Source organism: Panthera onca, chromosome F2 (assembly GCF_046562875.1).
Source record: "Panthera onca isolate mPanOnc1 chromosome F2, mPanOnc1 haplotype 2, whole genome shotgun sequence".
NCBI lineage: Eukaryota > Metazoa > Chordata > Mammalia > Carnivora > Felidae > Panthera > Panthera onca.
Window position 1 is genome coordinate 14,014,390 of NC_138356.1, and position 20,557 is coordinate 14,034,946.

At 37.4% G+C, this 20,557-nt stretch overlaps 1 protein-coding gene across 1 annotated transcript in view; it reads left to right on the forward strand.

The window, feature by feature from the left end:
- NKAIN3 (sodium/potassium transporting ATPase interacting 3) overlaps nucleotides 1-20,557 on the forward strand; it is a 607,771-nt gene that overhangs the window by 326,037 nt on the left and 261,177 nt on the right. The window contains exon 4 of the mRNA XM_081792191.1: nucleotides 3,372-3,452. Within this exon, the coding sequence (XP_081648317.1) occupies nucleotides 3,372-3,452 (81 nt within the window). The remainder of the gene's footprint in view (nucleotides 1-3,371; nucleotides 3,453-20,557) is intronic.

The following is a 20,557-nucleotide window of genomic DNA, read 5'->3' on the forward strand; positions in this document are numbered from 1 at the left end:
ATAGGCTGCAAGACTTCCAAATTCATTTCAAGCAAAAAACACTGAAATATCTTTGTAAAACCTTGAAATATCCAGGCTACTACTTAGAATAGATGGACATTTTTTTCGCCTTACAGTCTTTGAATATGTAAATTAGGATTTAAAATATATGTACTCTGGGGCGCCTGGGTGGCTCAGTGGGTTAAACATCTGACTTCGACTCAGGTCATGATCTCGCGGTTCACGAGTCCAAGCCTCACATCGGGCTCTGTTTTAACAGCTCAGAGCCTGGATCCTGCTTCAGATTCTGTGTCTCCCTCTCTCTCTGCCCATCCCTACTTGTACTCTGTCTCTCTCAAAAATAAACCAAACGTTAAAAAAATTTTTTTAATATATGCAGTGAACATAAGCAAAGTACAACAAATAAATAGGTAGATAGATAATTATACAGAGTAATTTTTTATATATTGGGAAGTGGTTTTCTATACTGCAAGTATATGTGTCTGGATATGAGAATATGGGCATACTTCCTGATAACCAAAAGGGATTTCTTGAAAATGGAGTCTTATCTTTTTTTTATTCCTGTTTGCATTGATTGTAAATAAAATAACCCATGTCAAAAAGAATACATATGTTGTCCTAATACTTCCTGCCTAGGTAAATGCCTATGGATACGTTTGTATTGCTAGAAACTTCTTTCTCTTTATCTCCATGTACGGACTTGCATCTCCAGTGCAGGTTGAGATATGTAGTTTTCATCTCATAACAGTCCAACGTTCAGTCATACAAATAATCTTTGTTGTCAACAAACCAATATATTAGAAGAAAGACGCTTACAATATTGTTTTCAAAAACCATGAACTTCGTATCACATGTAACACATCAGTTGCAAAATACAAAAGAAATTGTTATTCAAAAATATTGCTAGTGGCCTCATTATATAAATGAAATACATTTTTAGAAAACCAATAATTTGGTGAACTGGTCATTTTATAAGTTGCAAAATTTGGTGAAGTGTTAACTTGCAAATTATTCTGTAGTCCTTTTCCTAAAACCCTTTTGAAATGAAGCCTATCACGTAATACTTAAGCATCTCAGCTCTGGAGTCAGACTGTGAGAGTTCCTCTCCCAATTATGACACTAAGTAGGTGATCAAAAGATTACTCTCTTCCTCGGTTTAGTGTGATGACTGAATAACGTGACCTGTATCAAGTGCTTAGCGTAGCACCAGGAACATAGAAAGTGCTTAACACAGTACCAGGAACATAGAAAGCAGCAGAATAATAACTCATGTTATTGTTTAGGGAATTTAGCAGCAGACACTTGGAGCCTACTCAGCCTGGTAATTTTATCTTTGAGAGTTCACAAATGACATCAGTGGTACAACTTGTGAGAGGTCCTGAATACACTTCTGTCACTGAGTTTGTGCCGTGATGTTAAAGTAGATTGGTTTTATTATGCATTCGTTATAACTATGGGTGGATTGTCTTTTCTAAAAGAATACTTATGGGCTTAAGTTTGCCTTCCTAATAATTAAGAATCGTATGGTTTTGCAGTTAATTTTGTTTATTTCCTTATGTTAGCCTTACTTTCTTTTATGCCCTTTCCTTAACCTTCGTATCATTGGCTTTTTTCTCATGACTTAGTGGTTTGCACTGCTCTCTCATTCTAATTGACTCATAATTAGATTAATTTAGAATGAAAAATGTAGATACCAGTCACCATCTTAAATTAGCAACAGCTTTGAAATTTGTTATGGTTATTGTGACTTGATCAGTTTGCAAAAAATATACATTGAGGATGAAGTTTAGCTATTTTCAATAGTCACAGAACTATTTTTGTGATTTTTAAAAGTGTATTTCAATGTACTTGGCACATTGTTAAAACTGTCTAAAGTCATTCATACTGGAAGACTTTATTAACAGAAGATATTGTCAGCATCAACAATATCTACAAATGCTAAAAGCCTTACTATATATTTTAATTTGTGTTAATATTTGAACATATTTGCCACCTTCTCTAAATTTTCAGTGATTTTGGACCCCTTAACTCATAATTATAATTGTATTATTCTTAAAACAAACAAACAAACAAACAAACAAACAAACAAAAAAACCTCCTCTCCAGAAAGAAAAAAAGATGTATGGGATGTGACATCAAATGTATCCAATTAGAAAGCTACACAACTACGTGAGATTATTTAGAAAGCCTTTTAAAAATCATAAATGACAGACACAAAATATAAATTAAATTTTGCAAGTAGTGACAGGCTTCTGATAAGGTTTCTAATAGGAGCGTGGCTATTTTACACAGTGTTTAATCTTCATAATTTTGTTACTTGACACAGCATAGAATAAGTTACTTAGGTGATTTCAATATTTATTTTCATTTGACAATAGCATGGGATGATTAAAATCACTGTAGAAAGCAATAATTTAATCAGTATGTCGACTGAAGGAATTAACAATGTATAGGCTTTTGTGGTAAAGTAAAATGAATGAGAAAAGCATTGTGTTGTGTTCCCACGGTAAATTCCATCCTCAGTCATCCAAGCTAATTCTATGTCAATTCTAGATTTCAGTTTCTTCATCAGTAACCCGGTGGTTTGTACCCTAAGACCCTCTGCACTGATGAGTCTTGATCTAAGGCTACCTTAATTCAGACTCACCAGTACTCTCAGGGAAGGCATTTCTTAATACATAATACATTAATAAAACCAATTAGTCAGTAAGGCAAGCATGTTTAGAGTTTGTTGGATGTGATTGGAAGGTATTTTCCTATTATGGAAATCTGTTGTTTATTTGCTCATTCTTAACCATATTTATTAATTTGGGGGTTTTTTAAAAATATTTTAACGGTCGTATTTAACATAATTGTGTTGGAGGCACAGACGCGCTACTCATACTAAAATAGTTCAACAGGAAAGTGTGTTCATTTTACTCCCTACATCCATTTTCAAACATGCTCTTCATTCAGGGGTATGTAAGTGCTGAGTTTTGACTAACATTCCTAAAAATTTGACAGGTTAATATTATAACTAAAAGATAGATAGATAACCCACAGAAAATTTGCATAATTGTATTCCCTGGAAAAGCTAATACTCAGAAAACAGCAATCAAGTCAGCTCTTGGATTTAACTTTATCTGCAGGCCAGCAGAGCACTTTAAAAATAAATCTAGCCTTATTGGCATCTACTGAAAGCCGTAGAAACTATTGGATTTTTAATTTCCAGATCTTAGGGGACCTCATAAGGAGTAGTCTTTTCTGAGCACGCCCTGCTTCTTCCCAGAAGACTTAGACTTATTGACATTTTTATTATTGATTTATTTAGTATACATGCCTTTCATCTCTATATTTTTTTCTCTTTCTCCCCCTGCCCCCCTTCTCTCTAGTACACAGTATGGACTGCCCTCTGGGTCACCTGGAATGTGTTCATTATCTGCTTTTATTTGGAAGTAGGTGGGCTCTCTAAGGTAAGTTCATCGTGCTTTTAAAGTACACTTTAAAAAGAGAACACTAATAAATAATTATTATGACCATATATATGTATATGTATATCTATATATCAAGAGAGAGAGAGAAATCTAAGTAACATTACAAATGGAATACTAATCAAAAATCAGTTTGGATACTGATCAGGAAAGAGTGATCTTAGAAGCGCGTTAATTTAATGAAACTCCACAACTGTAGCTTTCTGGTTTGGTCTGTTAAGCTGTGGTAGAACCCAGCTTCTAGTGTATCCTCATGTCCTGTTGAAAAAGGCCTAATGTCATGGTGACAAAAGCCCCAAATGTTAATTGAACAATGTTTTTGAACATTCTTGCATTTAAAGTGGAAAGGGGGGATTGATGAAAATGTTGATGTAACAGATATGAATAGCAAGCTGCTATCTTTGCTTGAATATTGATTGTGGGGGAAAAAAAAGTTTGACAAAGGCTAAAATCCTTACATGTCAAGTGGAGGATACATTTCCTAACTAGTAAACACATCTTGAAATTCTGGTTAAGTAGAAGAGAGCTGTCTCGATGCAACATGATACCAATGTTTTTTCTGTATACAACTAGTGTCAATCGAGCACACATTTTTCACTGACTCCTACAGAAACATCTTTTGATTGCCATCCAAATGGAAGAGGATCTTGGGTGAAGCTTCTAGCTGTGTTTCTCAAACATGTGTTTCATAAACCAGAACAATTTTTACTTGTAGAAATCATAGAGAGGAAATGTAACCGTATAATTACAAAAAGAATGAGAAAGCTGTATTTTTTTCAATTTCTCATTATCAACTCTATTAACTTGTTCTATTATATCATAGTTTGAAATCTTATGAATAACATAATGGTCTTCTACTAGCATTTGTGGTTTTAGATCTTAGAAAATTTGCACTGACCAGCAGACTCTTAAAGTTGTCAGGCTCCACTGAAGATCCATATGGTAACAAAGAATTTTGTTACCCTGAAGGGTTTTCCCCCTGGAACCTCCAGAAGTGGTTAGTCTTTATTCTACATACACTGTGATAACCTTATAATTAGAACTTGTCATCATTTTCTCACATTGGCAAATGTATTCGGGAGCCAGAAGTGACATTTCTAATACTGACTTTTATACAAATGCACAAGCATCTACCTTTAATATTTGTGCCATTAATCACATTTTACCTCTAATTTTTAAGACAGAAAAAAGTATTTAAATCAGTGCCCAGTTATCTTCTATAGCATGCAGATTATAAAGTAATTTTAAAATGCAAATTTTATGAATATAATAATTGTGAATAATAAGGTAAGCATAGCATTTTTCCAACCATGGCATTTTGTATCTTATAATTTGGTGTATTTAAATCATTAGCGGGTAGTAATTCTCTTCTATTTGCTTCCATATAAACTGATTTTTGAGGGGAAAAAATAGACCAGAAATGTGTCTTATGGAATTGGCATCATGATGTGCTAAAAGAAACCTGAATTTAAAATCCTAAGTCTTTCATTCAACTCTTGTCTTTAACAATTATTAACTATGGGCCCTTTGGCAAATCATTTAACCATGCTAAGTCTCTGTCACACATAAAAATAGGACCAGCTCTGCCAATTGAGCATTGTTTTAAGCTCATCATTTATGGTAACCCAGGTAAGCTTCAAAACAACACTATGAATTGATAAAAAGATAATAATATTAGCACCTGTTGGTTCCATACAAGTGTGTTTTCGCTCCTCTGTTCAAGGTTACTTTTGTGAACTGCTTTTTGTGACTGCGTTTCTAATATCAGTATGCCTGTCAGGGTTTTTTTCTTTCTCATTTCTTCGGGTGCAAGGTTAAAAGCGATGTATGTACTAGTCCCGGTCACTCATTTTATTACCCATTCAAATGGCGTTAGGCAGTCAACCAAGTATCCTAGGTCGTTACAAGGATAGATGACTCCAAAACGAACATCCTAAAGATTTTCTGTTGTTCTCTTTCTATTAACTGCCTCAAAGGCTAGTAACATTTCCCTAGTTAGCCACAGTTTAGCCTCCGTTGCAATCTGTAGGACATCTATCCTGAAAAATATTAAGGACCCTTGAGAAACGCGAGCACCACTGCTACCCTTCCAGATTGGACTCCAGTTTTTATAAGAAATTTCTTGTCCCTGTGTGCTGGTATATACTTTCTAAAGCTCTCCATTTCTTGCTAGTTCATGAAGGCGTTTCATGGCATTCCTCACTGGGGTAGGTTAAATAGAGGTCTTCTTTCACCTTGATTTTTCCCCAAAAATATCCACTCTAAAATAAGGAATCTTTTCCCCAAAACTGGATTCAGATGAATTTCCACAATATCTCTACCCGGTGTTATTCCAGTGACAGGAACCACCTAGCCATTCTCATTAACTACTAGTGCACGTTATTGTGGGCATGAACCGTCATCCATCTGGCCTGTTATGATTCTTGATTCCAGCATCCAGACATTCCTTTCCTTTTCACTCCATCTGCCAACCAGCTCTGGATCATGTGTTTGTCACTGGTCTTGAGGGTCCTGATTCTCCTCAGATCTTCCAGAACTTGAAGGAAATGGATGTATTGTTTACAGGGAATGCATACATGTATGGTGAGGTCAGGGATGATTGTGGGTCTGCGTTTACATAATCTCCTGGAGCTTCGGTTTCCTTTTGAGGAAAACCACAGCACTGTTTTTACTTTAAATAAGATAATACATATAAAGGATTTAGGATCTTGGCATAGAATGAGGTTTCAGTAAATAGTCGTTCTCATAATTGCCATCAACATCATCTTTATTATTATTGAAGAAATTAGCAGACATCATGATTCTCATCCTGAAACCTTAGGGACATATTATTACTATGTGAGGAGCTGTGAAGGGGAGAAAATGTAGGACTGAATGACTTGTTTACAAAATATGTACCAGTCCCTTGTGGTGGGACCTCTGACCTGCATATTAGCTTCACAGCTGTAACACTATTGATTAAATCCTTTCCTTCAACACGTAAATGGCTTTTTTGAAATACTTCTGCAGCTAGATTCTCCCTGTGTCCCTACTGTTCCCCCTAGGAGAACTTTATGCATCTTTGGAAGTCTCCATGGCTGTTTTTCTGCCATACTTTAAGATCACCCAGGGCACAATTAATAAGTTATTGCTGCTTCTTTGGAAGTTGCAAGACTTGAAATCATTTTTTCCACCCTAGGAATACATTCGGAATATAAATATGAAAACTCAACTCATTTGCTACATTTAAAGAGACTAAAAAATAAGTTATGTTGAGAACTGAGGTTGTACTTTCTTTGTAATTCCAAAGGAGTTTACGCTAATGTCTTATGCCAGATTTTGGATTACTCTAAATTGTACAAACTTTCAGCTAATATTTCTTTTATTCAAGTCTTCTCAAATGTGTAAGTGATCCTAGTGAATTTTGAGTGGGTCACATTCTCATAAAATTCAGAATGTGTATAATTGGCATAATTTAGACTTAAAATGAATATAAACAAATTATATGAAGATTTATCTTATTAATCATGTGCTTTGATCAAGGGCCTTTCAAAAACTTATAAACAGGGCATGGAAGAGAGAGAGAGCCTAAACTTTACTGATTTTTCTCCATGTAGATGCTTTATATTGCCTTCACATAGAAGGAAAACCTACCTTCATTTGTTTCCCTATATCGTGTTCTAATGACTGCACTTTTTCCATCATGACCTGATGTATAGGTGTTTTGATTCTTAAGGAAATTTAAAACATTTCCCCAAATGGCAGTAATAGCACACTTTTTATTCTTTTTTTTTTTTTTTTTTTTACTTAAATTGTCACCATTCGCTCATAAGGGTCCTCTTCTTTTGTGAGATTCTCCCACTGAATATTTCACCTGAGCAGCCAGGCAAGATCAATGAGATAATTCTTCTTTTCAAGGCTCACTCTTATTACCTAGCCTGAATTGTTCTTCTGTGCTTACTGGAAAAATTCTCTTTCTTGCCCAAGATTCATTTTCCTTCAAGGTTGAATTCTTCCACTAACTTTGGCTTTGGACAGGCACTTTCAAGTAGAAAACTTTTAGAGTCAATTCAGAGTTATGTACAGGAGCAATTGCTTAGGAAACAGAACTTCACTTTCCTGTGCCTGCTTACAATCTATCCATTATTTTTTATAAACAACCAAAATATTGTTGTCTCAAAGAATTCTTTTTCTTCTGGCAGTTTCAAACTAACTGATGACAGTTTCAAACTAAATCAGTGATGTACAGTATATTTCTTTTGTACTTAAGCAAATACAACATACTGAATCTAGCAATGAATATTAAACTTACATTTATCTTTTCCTTTTCATGATCTCTTCCTACTGGACATTTTGCAAAACGAATCTTGAAATACGATGTTTACAGAGGGGTGAAGCTAGGGCACGAAATATCTTTATTTGAGAATAATGTGGCAGCAAATGATACAATAGAATCCTAGAAACCCAGCAAAATTATGTCTACATTTGGAACTGCCAGAATGGTATATCCTGTTTGGTATATCAGGAAGTAGATGTCATATGTATATCAATGAAACACTTTGGGAAAATGCATAAACTCTCTCAGCTCACTAGAATAACAAAATATTTCAGGATCTGAATTAATATATTGTTACATACTTACCCTGCTATCCCGAAAGAATGTTTTTGTCTGTAATATCGGCCAGGGGGATATGGAGGCGATGGGGGATATCTGTCCTGTTATTAAGGATTAATAAAGGAAGAATCATCACAGTCTACTTCCAGGCATTAAATTGATAAAAGACTCAAAGACTTGCAGATGTTTATTTTCATGGTCGGTTCCTTATTTCTGGTTCATCTTTTATGTCTAAACTCTTTTTTTCCAAAATAATACAATTCTGTCCTTTAAAAAAAATAGCAAAGCAGCATAAGTATAGGTATGCATTTCTTATTCCAAAAGACTTAAACTACACTTTTTCCTTTGACATTGATCTAAGTGAACACAACTTCTGAAAACAGCATCTTCAGTGTCCTTCCTTGTATGGGAGGATCATTGTTTTCCCCTCTGGCTCCATTTCCACATAAAGAAAACGATAACCATGTTTAAACTTAGTATTCCGTTTTTCACAAATTGTATCAAATGCGAATATTTTGAAAACAGTTGCTCTAAATTTATAATTTGCCACTCTGTTAGAGTCCAATGACACATACAAACCATAACAAACTACTAAATAAATGTTGCAGGGTGGGTGGTGTTAGGAGTTTGTAATCAGAAATTTATGAGATAATCCTATGCCCTTCCGTAAGGGTTCAAATAGGTTTTTTTTTTTCCTAAAAAGAAGATGAATATATCATTATATCAACAGTAGCTCTGTTTATTGCAGTATGATTAGAGTAGCTGTGTGGAACAAGGCCCATGCAAATATAACTGAAAAACTACACAGAAATTTGTCATCTCTGTTGTTTATGTTTTATAATTTATTCTTCTTATAGAGAAATATGCCTGAGATCGATTTTTGAAGAAGGGTAAATATGGTACCTGTAGATCTAGTTTATTGTCTCAACTCATTGGATTTTTATTAGGAAATAGTTGTATTTCTTTAGAATAAATGCCCTCTCAACTATTTTGTCTCAAACCCTATTTCCATTCCTTATTATATTCTGTACAGATTCTGTGGCAGATTCGGTTGTTAAAAATTAGTCTCATGTCTGATTCAAATCTTCTCCCCTCACCAGAACTGGCCATGCTTAAGGCCTTGACATACCGTGCCCCTCCTCCCCCACTCCTCCCTTCTTGTGACTCTGCCCCTCTGGGAGAGGAGACAGGAAGTAGTCAACTTCTTGTATAGCCAACCTATAGCTGATGGTGGAGGTTGCAAAGATTGCTGACCTCATGCTGACCTTCATGTTTCCAGATTTTACTAGTGGCCTCTGCTGATGTGACAATCTTCAAATATGCCTAATTCTTCTTAAATTCAATTAAATGATATTTATTTTTAATAAATCTATAATTATTCCAATAGATGTAATTTGTTAAGCAAATGCTTACATAAGTTAAGCCATTCTGAGTTGACCATGCCTGCTGAATTTCCATGTAGCCATTATTTTCAAGAAAATTTTGGTGCTGCAAAGAAACCACACTTTTACAGCTTATATTCAAATGCTTTGCCAGGTTTTTAACAACTGTTTAAAGTAGCTGCTGCAGAATTTTTGATGCAGTCAGTTGAACATAAGACCATTTTAGAACGTATAGAATGAATAGAACATGAGTAAATGCCATTAAGATTTTGGATTTTCTTGCTGTGATGTTAATTAGTTTGTTTTGAAGACACGATCTCTTTGTTAGGAAATGTCAATTAAGAATACAATCTTGGTGATGAAGAATTTCAGGTGACATTTGCAGTGTTCACAAGATTAAAAAGAGAGCCTGATTAGTTGCATCTGTTTACTATTTAAAACCAGAATAGCAGCATATACCATGGTGTAGTTTTATAAAATAAAATAGCACCACACAGCCCAATTATAACCAATGAACATTAAGCTGAAGGGCCCCATACACACAGAAGAGCCTACGATAACAATTGCTCAACACCACTCTCAGATGAAGGCAATGACAAGTCATTTACATGCTTTGTATCAAGGTTTCCTATGTAGCCTGTGGGGGTGAGAGGAGGGAATCACAGATAACAGTGATAATATCTAAAAAGTTCTCTTTGCACAGAGAAAGTTTCTCTTGTGCTTTGATGGTATGAGGAATTATGAGTATGCAGCCTCAGACTGATCGGGTCTTGAACACAGATGGCCCTAAAAGTATCTGTTCATTGATTTGTCATGGCAGCCACTGGAAGCCCAATGTTGTCCCACCAGCTGCCATAGCACAAGAGTTCTGGATCCCTGGCTCAGAAAGGATAAGCTTGAGAATGCAAGATGAACAGAATGATAAGGGAATCAAGCCAGATATATAGAAGAAGATGTGAAAAATGATTGGCCAAGAGATTAGTGTCAAAGATGAGAAGTAGGAAGGGAGGTATGTTTTGCTTTCTCTTGACCCAGGTTGTGCTAACAGAATGACAATTCAGAAATCCTTGTAATGGCATGCCCTTTGGTGTGAAAGTCCTTACAAGTCATGTCTGCCCACCAGCAGGGCTGACTGGGATGTTGGCTGCAGCATGCACCTGCCCAGGGAAAAGAGTCAGGAGGCATGAGCGATTTCAGCCCTCCCTGTCCTCTCTGGGGACTGACAGAGAGGAGAACAGAGAAAAAGTGCCCGGAGCAAAGACTGCCCAGAAGATGAGGCAGAACTGGCTGTCTGCACAGATTGCAGAACAGAGGCACAGGAAGACAAAATGACAAGGGCATGAGAAACAAGCATCCGAGTGTCTGGTAATCAAGGATAAGGCTGTATCTCTTACACCCTTTGGAAGTTCTCAGCATTAATCACCCTTCGCCTATTTCCTGACTTAAAAATAACAGAAGTGGGGTGCCTGGGTGGCTCAGTCAGTTAAGCGTCCGACTCTGGATTTCGGCTCAGTTCATGATCTCACGGTTCATGAGTTCACCCCCCACATCAGGCTCTGTGCTGACAGTGTGGAGCCTGCTTGGGATTCTCTTTCTATCCCTCTCTTTCTGCCCCTCCCCAGCTTGCCCTTTCTCTCTCTCTCTCTCTCTCTCTCTCTCTCTCTCTCAAAGTGAATGAGAGAGAATGGGTAAAAACTTTTTAAAATTTTTTAAAAAAGAAAGAAGAACAAGTACAGTGAAATACAATATCCAGTTGTGTTGATAGGAATCCTTAGTGCTCTTGTGTGCTAAAATAGGCACGTGGAAGCATCTAGCACTCTGGACAACCTGAAAGGTTGGCTCTTTGGGGGACTTTCAGTTTACTACAAGAACCAGAGAGAATATTTCATATTCAAATAAATAATAAAGCTAAAGAAAAGACATTAAAGAAGTAATTCTACTTTATTCTTGTAGAAGCTGGTTTGACTCAAGCTTTCTTATTTATGGAATCTGAATATCAGTAGCTCTTAATTTCCTCAAAGTATAGAAACTTTAAAAGCATCCATTTCTAAGATGAAAATTAGATGGACAAAAATTGAAGGAAATGTAGATAACTGAAAAGATAAAGGAAGGATATCCATTTGTTAAATTAATTGACAAATGGGAAATCAACTTCTATGAAAATCATATCATTTTCCTAATTTTCTAGTTGTTCAACTGTGTTCATCTAATTATGCTCTTGTTAAACAAATGGTGGCTAAAGTTTCTGGTTACCTTCCATTATCTATTCTCTCCTCTTCTGATGAAGAGCCAGGGAAAACCTTGCTTTCCTTTGAGACAGAAGTGCATTTCTTTGTGTCTGTACGAGTAGGTGTGGTCCTACAGTTCTGGCCACTGATATATAAGCAGAAGAATTATCAGGACTTCTGGGAAAGCTGCTAAGAAACTAATTCAGTTTAGAAGCCGACCCAAACTTAGTGATTTAAAGAATACAAATCCTGGGGCGCCTGTGTGGCTCAGTTGGTTGGGCATCCGACTTCGGCTCAGGTCATGATCTCGTGGTCTGTGAGTTCCAGCCCCGTGTGGGGATCTGTGCTGACAGCTCAGAGCCTGGAGCCTGCTTCAGATTCTGTGTCTCCCTCTCTCTCTGCCCCTCCCCTGCTCATGCTCTCTCTCTCTCTCAAAAATAAATAAAAACATTTAAAAAAATTTTTTTTGAAAGAATACAAATCTTACACTTAATACAAATCTTACGCTTCCTCTGTAGGTCAGAAATCCTACATGAGTCCCACTGGGCTAAAATCAAGATGTCAGATGGCTACTGTACAAAACAACATGAGGTTCCTCAAAAAACTAAAAATAGAACTATGTGGTCCAGCAATTCCACATTTTGGAATATATCTGAATGAAATGAAATCACTGTGTCAGACATATCTGCATCCCCATGTTCATTGCAGTATATAAATAAGTAGTATAAATATTATATCTCATGTCAAGACATGAAAACAGCCTATGTGTCCACTAACAGATGAATGGCTAAAGAGAATGTGATATACGTATGTATGTATTTGATGTGTGTACACACACATATACACACACTAGAATATTATTCATCCATGAAAAAAAAAGAAGGAAGTCTTGCCATTTGTGACAACATGGATGGACCTTGAGGGTGTGGTGCTAAGTGAAATAAGTCAGACAAAGAAAGACAAATACTATATGATCTCACTTATATGTGGGGTCTAAGAAGACCAAACTCATAGATACAGAGATCAGGTTGGTGGTTGCCAGAGGTCCGGGGTAGGTGTGTGTGGGGGGGATGGGTGAAGGTGGTCAACAGTTACAAACTTCCAGTTATAAAATAAATAGGTTCTTGGTATGTTATATACAATATGATGGACAGTAGTGTATTGCACAGTTGAAGTTGCTGAGAGAATAGATCTTAAACATTCTCACCTCAAAAAGATTTTATAGTTATGTGAGGTGATGGATGCTAACTAAATTTATCACTGCAATCATTTTGCAATGTATACACCTATCAAATCATCATGTTGTACACTTTAAATGTATATAGTGTTATATGTCAATTATATCTCACTAAAATTAGGAAAAAATAAAATACAGTCAAGACGTCAGCAGGACTGTGTTCCTTTCTAGAAGATCTAAGGGAGAATCTTTTCCATCTCTTTTCCCGCATCCAGAGGCTGCCCACATCCCATCTTGCATCTTCAAAGCCAGCAATGACAGCCCAAATCCTTACTCTGGCATCTCTCTGATTTTCGGCTGCCAGGAACAATTCCCCTCTTTTAAGGACTCATTTGATTCGATGGGGCCCACCTGAATCATACAGGCTAATCTCAGCATGTCAGGGTCCTTCACATCAATCACATCTGCAAAGCCTTTTGGCCATGGAAAAGTACCATATTCATAGGTTCTGAGCATAAGGACATGGCCATCTTTGAGGGCCATTATTCTGCTACTACAGTGATGGTAGCCATCTTGGAACATGAGGTCACCCTGCGGATGTTAACCAAGAAGGAGAAAAATAGAATAAAAAGAAAAAAAGGAGCCTTGGGAACCTAATAACTCTGTGGAGTTTTCATACTAGCCCTGAGATGCCTATGACCAGAATTCTTTTATATTAGAAAATGTGTTTTAGGGCTTGATATATACAGCTGAAAATAATGTCTAACTAATCACATAGAATTCTATAGCCAATTTTACTTAGTATTCACTTAGGTCAAAGTACTGTGCCAGACACTAGGGCTATTTTCAGTTCTTGCCCTCATGAAATGTTCTCTATCAGAGGTAAGACAGACATTAAATGAGTAATAATAAGAAAATGTAATCAGTGTTATGTTAACGAAGGAAAAAGAACAAGGAAACATAGAGCAGGGAACATAGCCTTCACCGCGATCAGGGGAGGTTTCCTAAGGAAGGTGGGATGAAGATTGTACACATTTAGTGAAGGACAGCATTACAAGTACCTCGCTGACCTTCACAAACACAGATGCTGTTATTGACCTACCATAAGTGAGAAACATGCTTTGAGTTGCCACCTTTTAAAAAATCTCCTAAAATGAATTTGCGTCGACCTGCCCACCTCCAGCCCACACTCTTTTCCCAGCCTCTCTTCTGGCCAGCAGACATTGGCGAGACAACTCCATGGATTTACATGTATCAGAGCCAAGGTCACTACCTTTGGGAAGTGATCTTATAGGGACATGCTCTAAACAAGTGAGCTATCAAGTTACAGACCATGACTACCAGTGTCCTGGAAATATCTGTCCAGGCAGACACAGCTAGGAGAAAAAGCCAGCATGCTGGGGATCCTTTTGAGATGATCTGGAGTTAATTTCCCTGAGCATAAATAGACAAACGTGGTCCTCTAATATAAGACTGTTGCACAGCACAGCTGCACTATTTAGCTTAGAGCCAGTACCGATTCAAAAAGTATTTCAAGGAACGATAAATATCCCATGTATGCTACTGAAAGAAAACATGGTGTTAAGATGTCCTTTCCAAACAAGCACTCTATCCCTACTGTTACTTTAGCAACAAAAACTCAATTCAGTTAAGCTGTCTCGAGAGTTGATTTCACCGTTTGCAGAGCAATAAACAATGGCATCATTTCTACATGGTCCATTTGATGTTTTAGGTTGTACATATATCTCATCATTTTATTCCTTCCTTGTAATAGAATTAATAGAGAAAACACTTCCTCAGTATATTGGAAGTATAAGGGGGGCATTGAAGCTATTTTAAGTGTTAGTTTGAGAAAATACTCTGTCCTGCCTCAGGACGGCATAGGAAGCAGAAATGCTGATTGTGTGTAGTGAGTTGTGCTCACCATTAACTGAGATGCTGAGACAAAGTATTATTATTTCCTCTTTGAAATTAATCTTATGTGCCAGGAGTAGGAATTTCTCTTCTGTATGAAAGGCAGGCAGGCTACTGGTCCCTAATCAATGACAGAAGAGCCTAGACATTGGGTGATCTGATGAATAATTTAAGACTGATTTGTTAACCGTGCAGAAGTGAAGTTAGCCATGCAGAGAGACACATTGTCAATTGCCAGCAATTTACTATGTTTTTGAAAACCACAGGCAGCAATTTACAGAAAAGATTAGGCCAGTTACTGTACACGTGTGACATTTTCTTGATTTAAGATGTCATCCTGAAAGCTGTTAACTGACAACTGGAGTTTGGAATGAGGTTATAAAGTTTAGTAAAGAACTGCCTTTATCCAAGAATCTCTACATTTCTGCTCTGGGAGACCTCTGAATGCACACCTCCTGCCGGGATTAACCAGGTGTATGCAAATGAGCGTTGTCAGAGAGGGTGATGCACCTTCTCTGGGAACCATTAAGCACCTTTGCATGACTCAGTGCTCTAATGCACTAACTATTCCAGGACAAAGCATGGTGATGAGCTTTTATTTCTTGGAGAAGAAATCATTGTCCATATATTTCCTTAGTCTTGTGCCATCTGGGAGGTATAATCACTTTCATACTGTACCAGGAGTCTGCCTTACAGTTCTTCATAAGAAGCTGATTAAAGAAAAATCTCCTTTTTATTAGTGTAATTTCTTTCCCCCTCTTTTTCTTTTGAGGATTAAGTCAGTAACAATAATTTCTTCATATTTGAATTTATAAAAAAGTGGAATGAAGGTAGGCTTAGCTTCTGGAGGAATTTGAAACTAAAGCATTCTGAAGGATGACTTCTGTAGGAAGAATATTCATGAAATAGTGTCTCATAGTTTAAACATGAGAAAGTATAACCTATGATTGGTCATTTTTGGAGCTAAACCAAAAAATGGACTTCTGATATATTTTGAAATTTATTCTCAGTGTTTATGTTAACTTATCAAATTCACCCAGGTTTCCTAGCAAGCTCAAACCCTACAAGTCAGAGTTGTAATTGGAATTCCTAATCTGGAATCACATATGTTAATAGTAACTTTTTTTTTTAACAGTTTAGCTTCCCATATGAGAGACAAGTCAAAACTTCCTATGGGTGTCGTTGTTAGCAATAAAGTCAATCTGAAAACTAAGACAAATACCTTTTTTCTTCTTTCTACTTTCTCTGTCTGCCCATCTGGCTCCTTTACAAACTGATGACAGCTCTTGTGTTTTGCCTTAATAAATTTTTTCCCACATTATCTTTTTCCTAAAAAGAGTAAAAAAGATGACCTTGTGATAAACTAATTTTTCTTTTCTTTGTCACATAGTAAAGGCAAAATACCAGAAAGTTACCATAAAAGCCAAAAAATTGAACTGTTTAATTGGCAGAGATTCATATTAGACTACAACTCTGGCTTTACCCAGAGGTTTTGTTTTTAATATTAAAAAATCAATAAAATGAAAGTCCATATGAGTGGATTACATTTAAAACATTACATTGAAGACTGACAGCTCTAAAGTGGCTCAGCAATTTATTGTTTTGCTATCTAAGGCAATAGAAAAGCACTTTAGGCAGGTGGGTGTTCCTTTGCCTGATAGTTTTGAAGCATAGATTTAGAACAATAATAGACAGTCACATTCAACTTTTCCAAAATATTCTTTATGTAATACGAGCATCTATAATTAAGTCATGTAAACTTGGAATCTAATCTCCTTAAACTTATCATAAAAGTAAAAAATGTATTCATAAATATTACAGAAAGTTTTCAGTGACTTTTAATCTTAGCTTTGGATTGGTCCAACCAATTAAATCGTATAGTTTTATTGTCCGTTCTTTGTCTGTAGTGTTTTCAATGGAGTAAAAAGGATATGCTCCAGAAAGGGGGAAATGTTGGCTTATTTAGAGGTAGCTGTATTGTAGACAACAAAATCAGAATTTTATCTGTTTGACTAAAAGATGAGGTTAGAGTATAATAATGGTGGTAGCCTAACAGAATGCCATGAAGGCAGAAGGCTTTCACCTTTGTTCAAACCATCAAGAAGTGAATTTCTGAGGTCTAAATTGTGGTAAGTTTACATGCCAAGACCCCTTGCTGCTTGGATCAGACTATAATGATCTTGACTTGACCTATTTCTTTACCTTTAGAAACTCTCCACTTTATTTTTCACTAAATCAACGAAAGCCTCATGTACTTTATTATGAGTACCAGAGAGGTGGTTTAGTATTAGTTTGCATTTATATTGTATTTTCCTTCAAGTAGCTCTAGGGGCTTTACAAAACATGACAACAGTCATCAAAACACTTTGTCAGGTATGTAAGGCAAGAAATAATGCTGGTATAAATGTGCCAAAGGCATAGTGCTCACTGGAAACTTTTCATTTTCTACATATTTTTTAGAGATAATTTTTCAGAGATTTCCTTTAAAATAAAAGTCCAACTGTCTTAAACATTTTCTTTTCTCGGCTTTGGAATCTGATGCTTTTGTTCAACAAATTCATTGAACATGTGCTCTGTGCCAGATATTATTGTAGTTGCTGAGAACATATCTGGAAGATGAAAGGAACTTGCTCTCACATAGTTTATTTGTAATATATAAGCAAACAAATACATGATATAATATCATGTTGTACTAAGTGCTATCAAGGAAAAAAAGCAGGGGTAGGATAAGAGGATAGAGAGTACTTAATGGGAATGGATGGTGTTCAAAGATCCAAGTGGTGGGAGAAGCCATATAAACATATGGGGGAATGCCAGGTCCCTAAGATGGAAGTGTGCTCAGCATGCACAAGAAATAGCAGGATGCTGTGTTGCGTCACCAGCATGCCAGGAGCATGGTGAGGAGGTCAAGCCATGTGTCTGGAGAGCTGGGCAGTGGCAAGATCCTGTGGGAATCTCGTCCGCCATGATAAGGATTTGGATTTGGTCTAAATGTAACGGGAACCGAACAGAAGGTTGAGCAGAGTAGAACCGTGGAGTCACAAATCAGTGCAACTGCTGTGCAGGACACAAGAGTGGAAGCAAGACCAACAGAGAGATGATTGTGGTGGTCCAGGTCAGAAATAAAGGTGGGTTGGACTAGGGTGATAACAGTGGTCAAGGGGAGAGTAATCAGGTTTGAAAAGCATCTGTAAAGCACAACTCACAGAATTTGCTAATGGATCAGAGATGGTGTATGAGAGACCTTTAAATTCTGTCTCTGCTACATGTGATGTCTGGAAGCCATAGTTTTCTCACCGGTAAGATAGCAACAGTGAGTAAATCAGAATGTAGCTGGGGACTCCTGTAATACAGAGCTCACTTTCCATGCCTTAAAAATGTCTGCTCCCTCCCCATGCTCAGCTAGCCCTGTTCTTTCTTACTTTCCTTTCTCTTCAACTTCACACTCCTTATTTTTCTTCTCCTTTTGTTTCCTGCTCCTTCTTTGTTGCATTGTGCTTGCCCCCCAAATGTGTCATTTAATGATGCTAATATTTTGCCATCTTGTCTATCTTTGAACATTCAAATGAGGAGTCTTCAACCGAGCTCTCTATGTTTTTAGACTCTAATCAAAATCTTTGGCTTAATAGTAAATATTCTTCTAATGCACACGTCTGAAGCTTTAGCGAAAACAAGATGTGGAGTATTTGCTTTCTCTGTCAAAGACAGGCTCTAGCATTAAGAACAAAAAAAAGGAAAGACTTTCGAAGTTGAGAATCAATTAGAAAATATTTTTTTCTACCAAGTTGTATATGCTTACCATGAAATTCTACTTTCAGTGAGAATCAGTTATACTTAAATCCACATTTATATTTTGGTCCTTCAGTAACTTCTAATTGTATGATTTTTTTTCCCTGACACCAGTCAAATCTCTTATTCTCCAACACCAACGGGATGTCCAACCATTCAGTTCAGTTGTAGCACTACCCATAGTTAGCACAGACTCCACAGTTTGGGGCTCAGCCCCAAGATTGTCTCACTTCACAGGCCGGCTGCAAATGGGATCCCCAGGCTATTCACACTTCCCCAGACACAGCAACAAACTTACAAGTTCCCATAGTCCCTCCTAGAATTCCGGAAAGCACTTTACTTACAATTTTTGGTTCATTGTAAGGGATAGAGCTCAGGAACAGCCACATGGGAGAGAGGAATAGGGTAAGGTATAGGAGTGAGGAGGGGGCTGGGGGGCTTCCATACCCGCTCCAGGTGTGCCACACTACTGACCTAGATGTGTGGAGGTGCTCACTAACACAGAAGCTCCCTGAGCCAGATTGTTCAAGAGCTTTTAAGGAAGCTTCATTATGTAGCTGCGATTGATTAAATCATTGGCCAGTGGGGATTGAACTCAATTTTCAGAGGGAGTGGGGCTGAGAGTTCCAAACCTCTAACCATATGGTTGGTTCCTCTGACGATCAGCTCCCGTCCTAAAGCCGTCTAGAGCCCCCACCCTCTAACAAGCACCTCAGTAACATAAACTCAGATGGGGTCAAAAAAGTCTCCTAAAAAAGACACTCCTATCACTCAGGAAATCCCAGGGGTTTTAGAAGCTCTGTGTGAGGAATGGACAAACATCAAGTATATACTTTTTTTAGACCACATTAATCATGGTGTTTTTCATTACTATCCCATTGAGAAAAGAATTTTTGGAAGGACACTGAGTCTAGGTGCTGAGGTTCAACTAGAGTGAGGAAGACACCGTCTTTGAGTGCAAAGGGCTTGAAGCAAGAAGAAACAAAGGCCAGGGTTAGATGTCCGCTGCATACCAAGCAAGTTCATAGAGGTGGCTCTTTTCACCCTGACATCCGTCTCTCAAAGAAAGTGGCCTCTTCCCTAACATAGATAAGAAAATGGAAGGATTGTAGGCAGTAAATAATTTACTCCTGGTCAGACAACTGATAGCTGGAAAATGTACTTTTTAATCCTGGGCTGCTGTCTCTGGGACCAAGATCATATCCATTATTGACAGTTGCCACCGCTATGTAAGAGAAACATGCCATGGAAGGAAAAAAAAAGAGCAAAGATATTGCTGGACTCATACGTTCTTTTCCTCCCCCACCACTAAAGAGTGTTTTATCTTCTCTCAGCACCCTGAAAGCCAGAGACCAGGGAGATAAATGAATAAACAAAATGCTGCTCCAATAGCTGATACCGGGGCCACCTAACATAAAATGATAAGAAGACTTAGTAATCTTGTGAATTCAGTCATCAAAGACTGTAAGTCAACATTTGTGTTTTCAGATTTCAGAAAGGCTTTGGCTCTAAATTATCTGAGAAATTATATTTTCAGAGTCCTGTAATTAGGATCTGAAACATCAGCTGCCCCTCTTGCTGTCTTCATTGGTTATCCTCCTTGTAATATCTACACGGAACTTTGCGATTTACAGCATCTCAACCCATATGGCACCATCAGTCCTGTGCTGTGACCCCTGTCCCACCAGGCAGGTGAGGAAATCCTATCTCTGAGAAGTGAAAACCTCTAGTGAACACACACAAAATGAGGGCTAGAGGGAGAGTCCAACTTAGAATATCTGACACCAGTTCATGGATGTTTTCAGGGATGTGATTCAGGTTTGGGGTTGGAGCCATCTAATTGATTTATCAGGATCCAGGAGCTGCCTTGGCAGCCAGCCCAGCCAAAAGCAAGGAAAGGAGGGGTATATAATGCTGGGCCAGTTCAAAACTACTGTCCCATCCAGCTAGGTGTGTCTGAAAGCAGGTGTAATCTTCTTATTACCTCCCTTGCAAAGGACAAT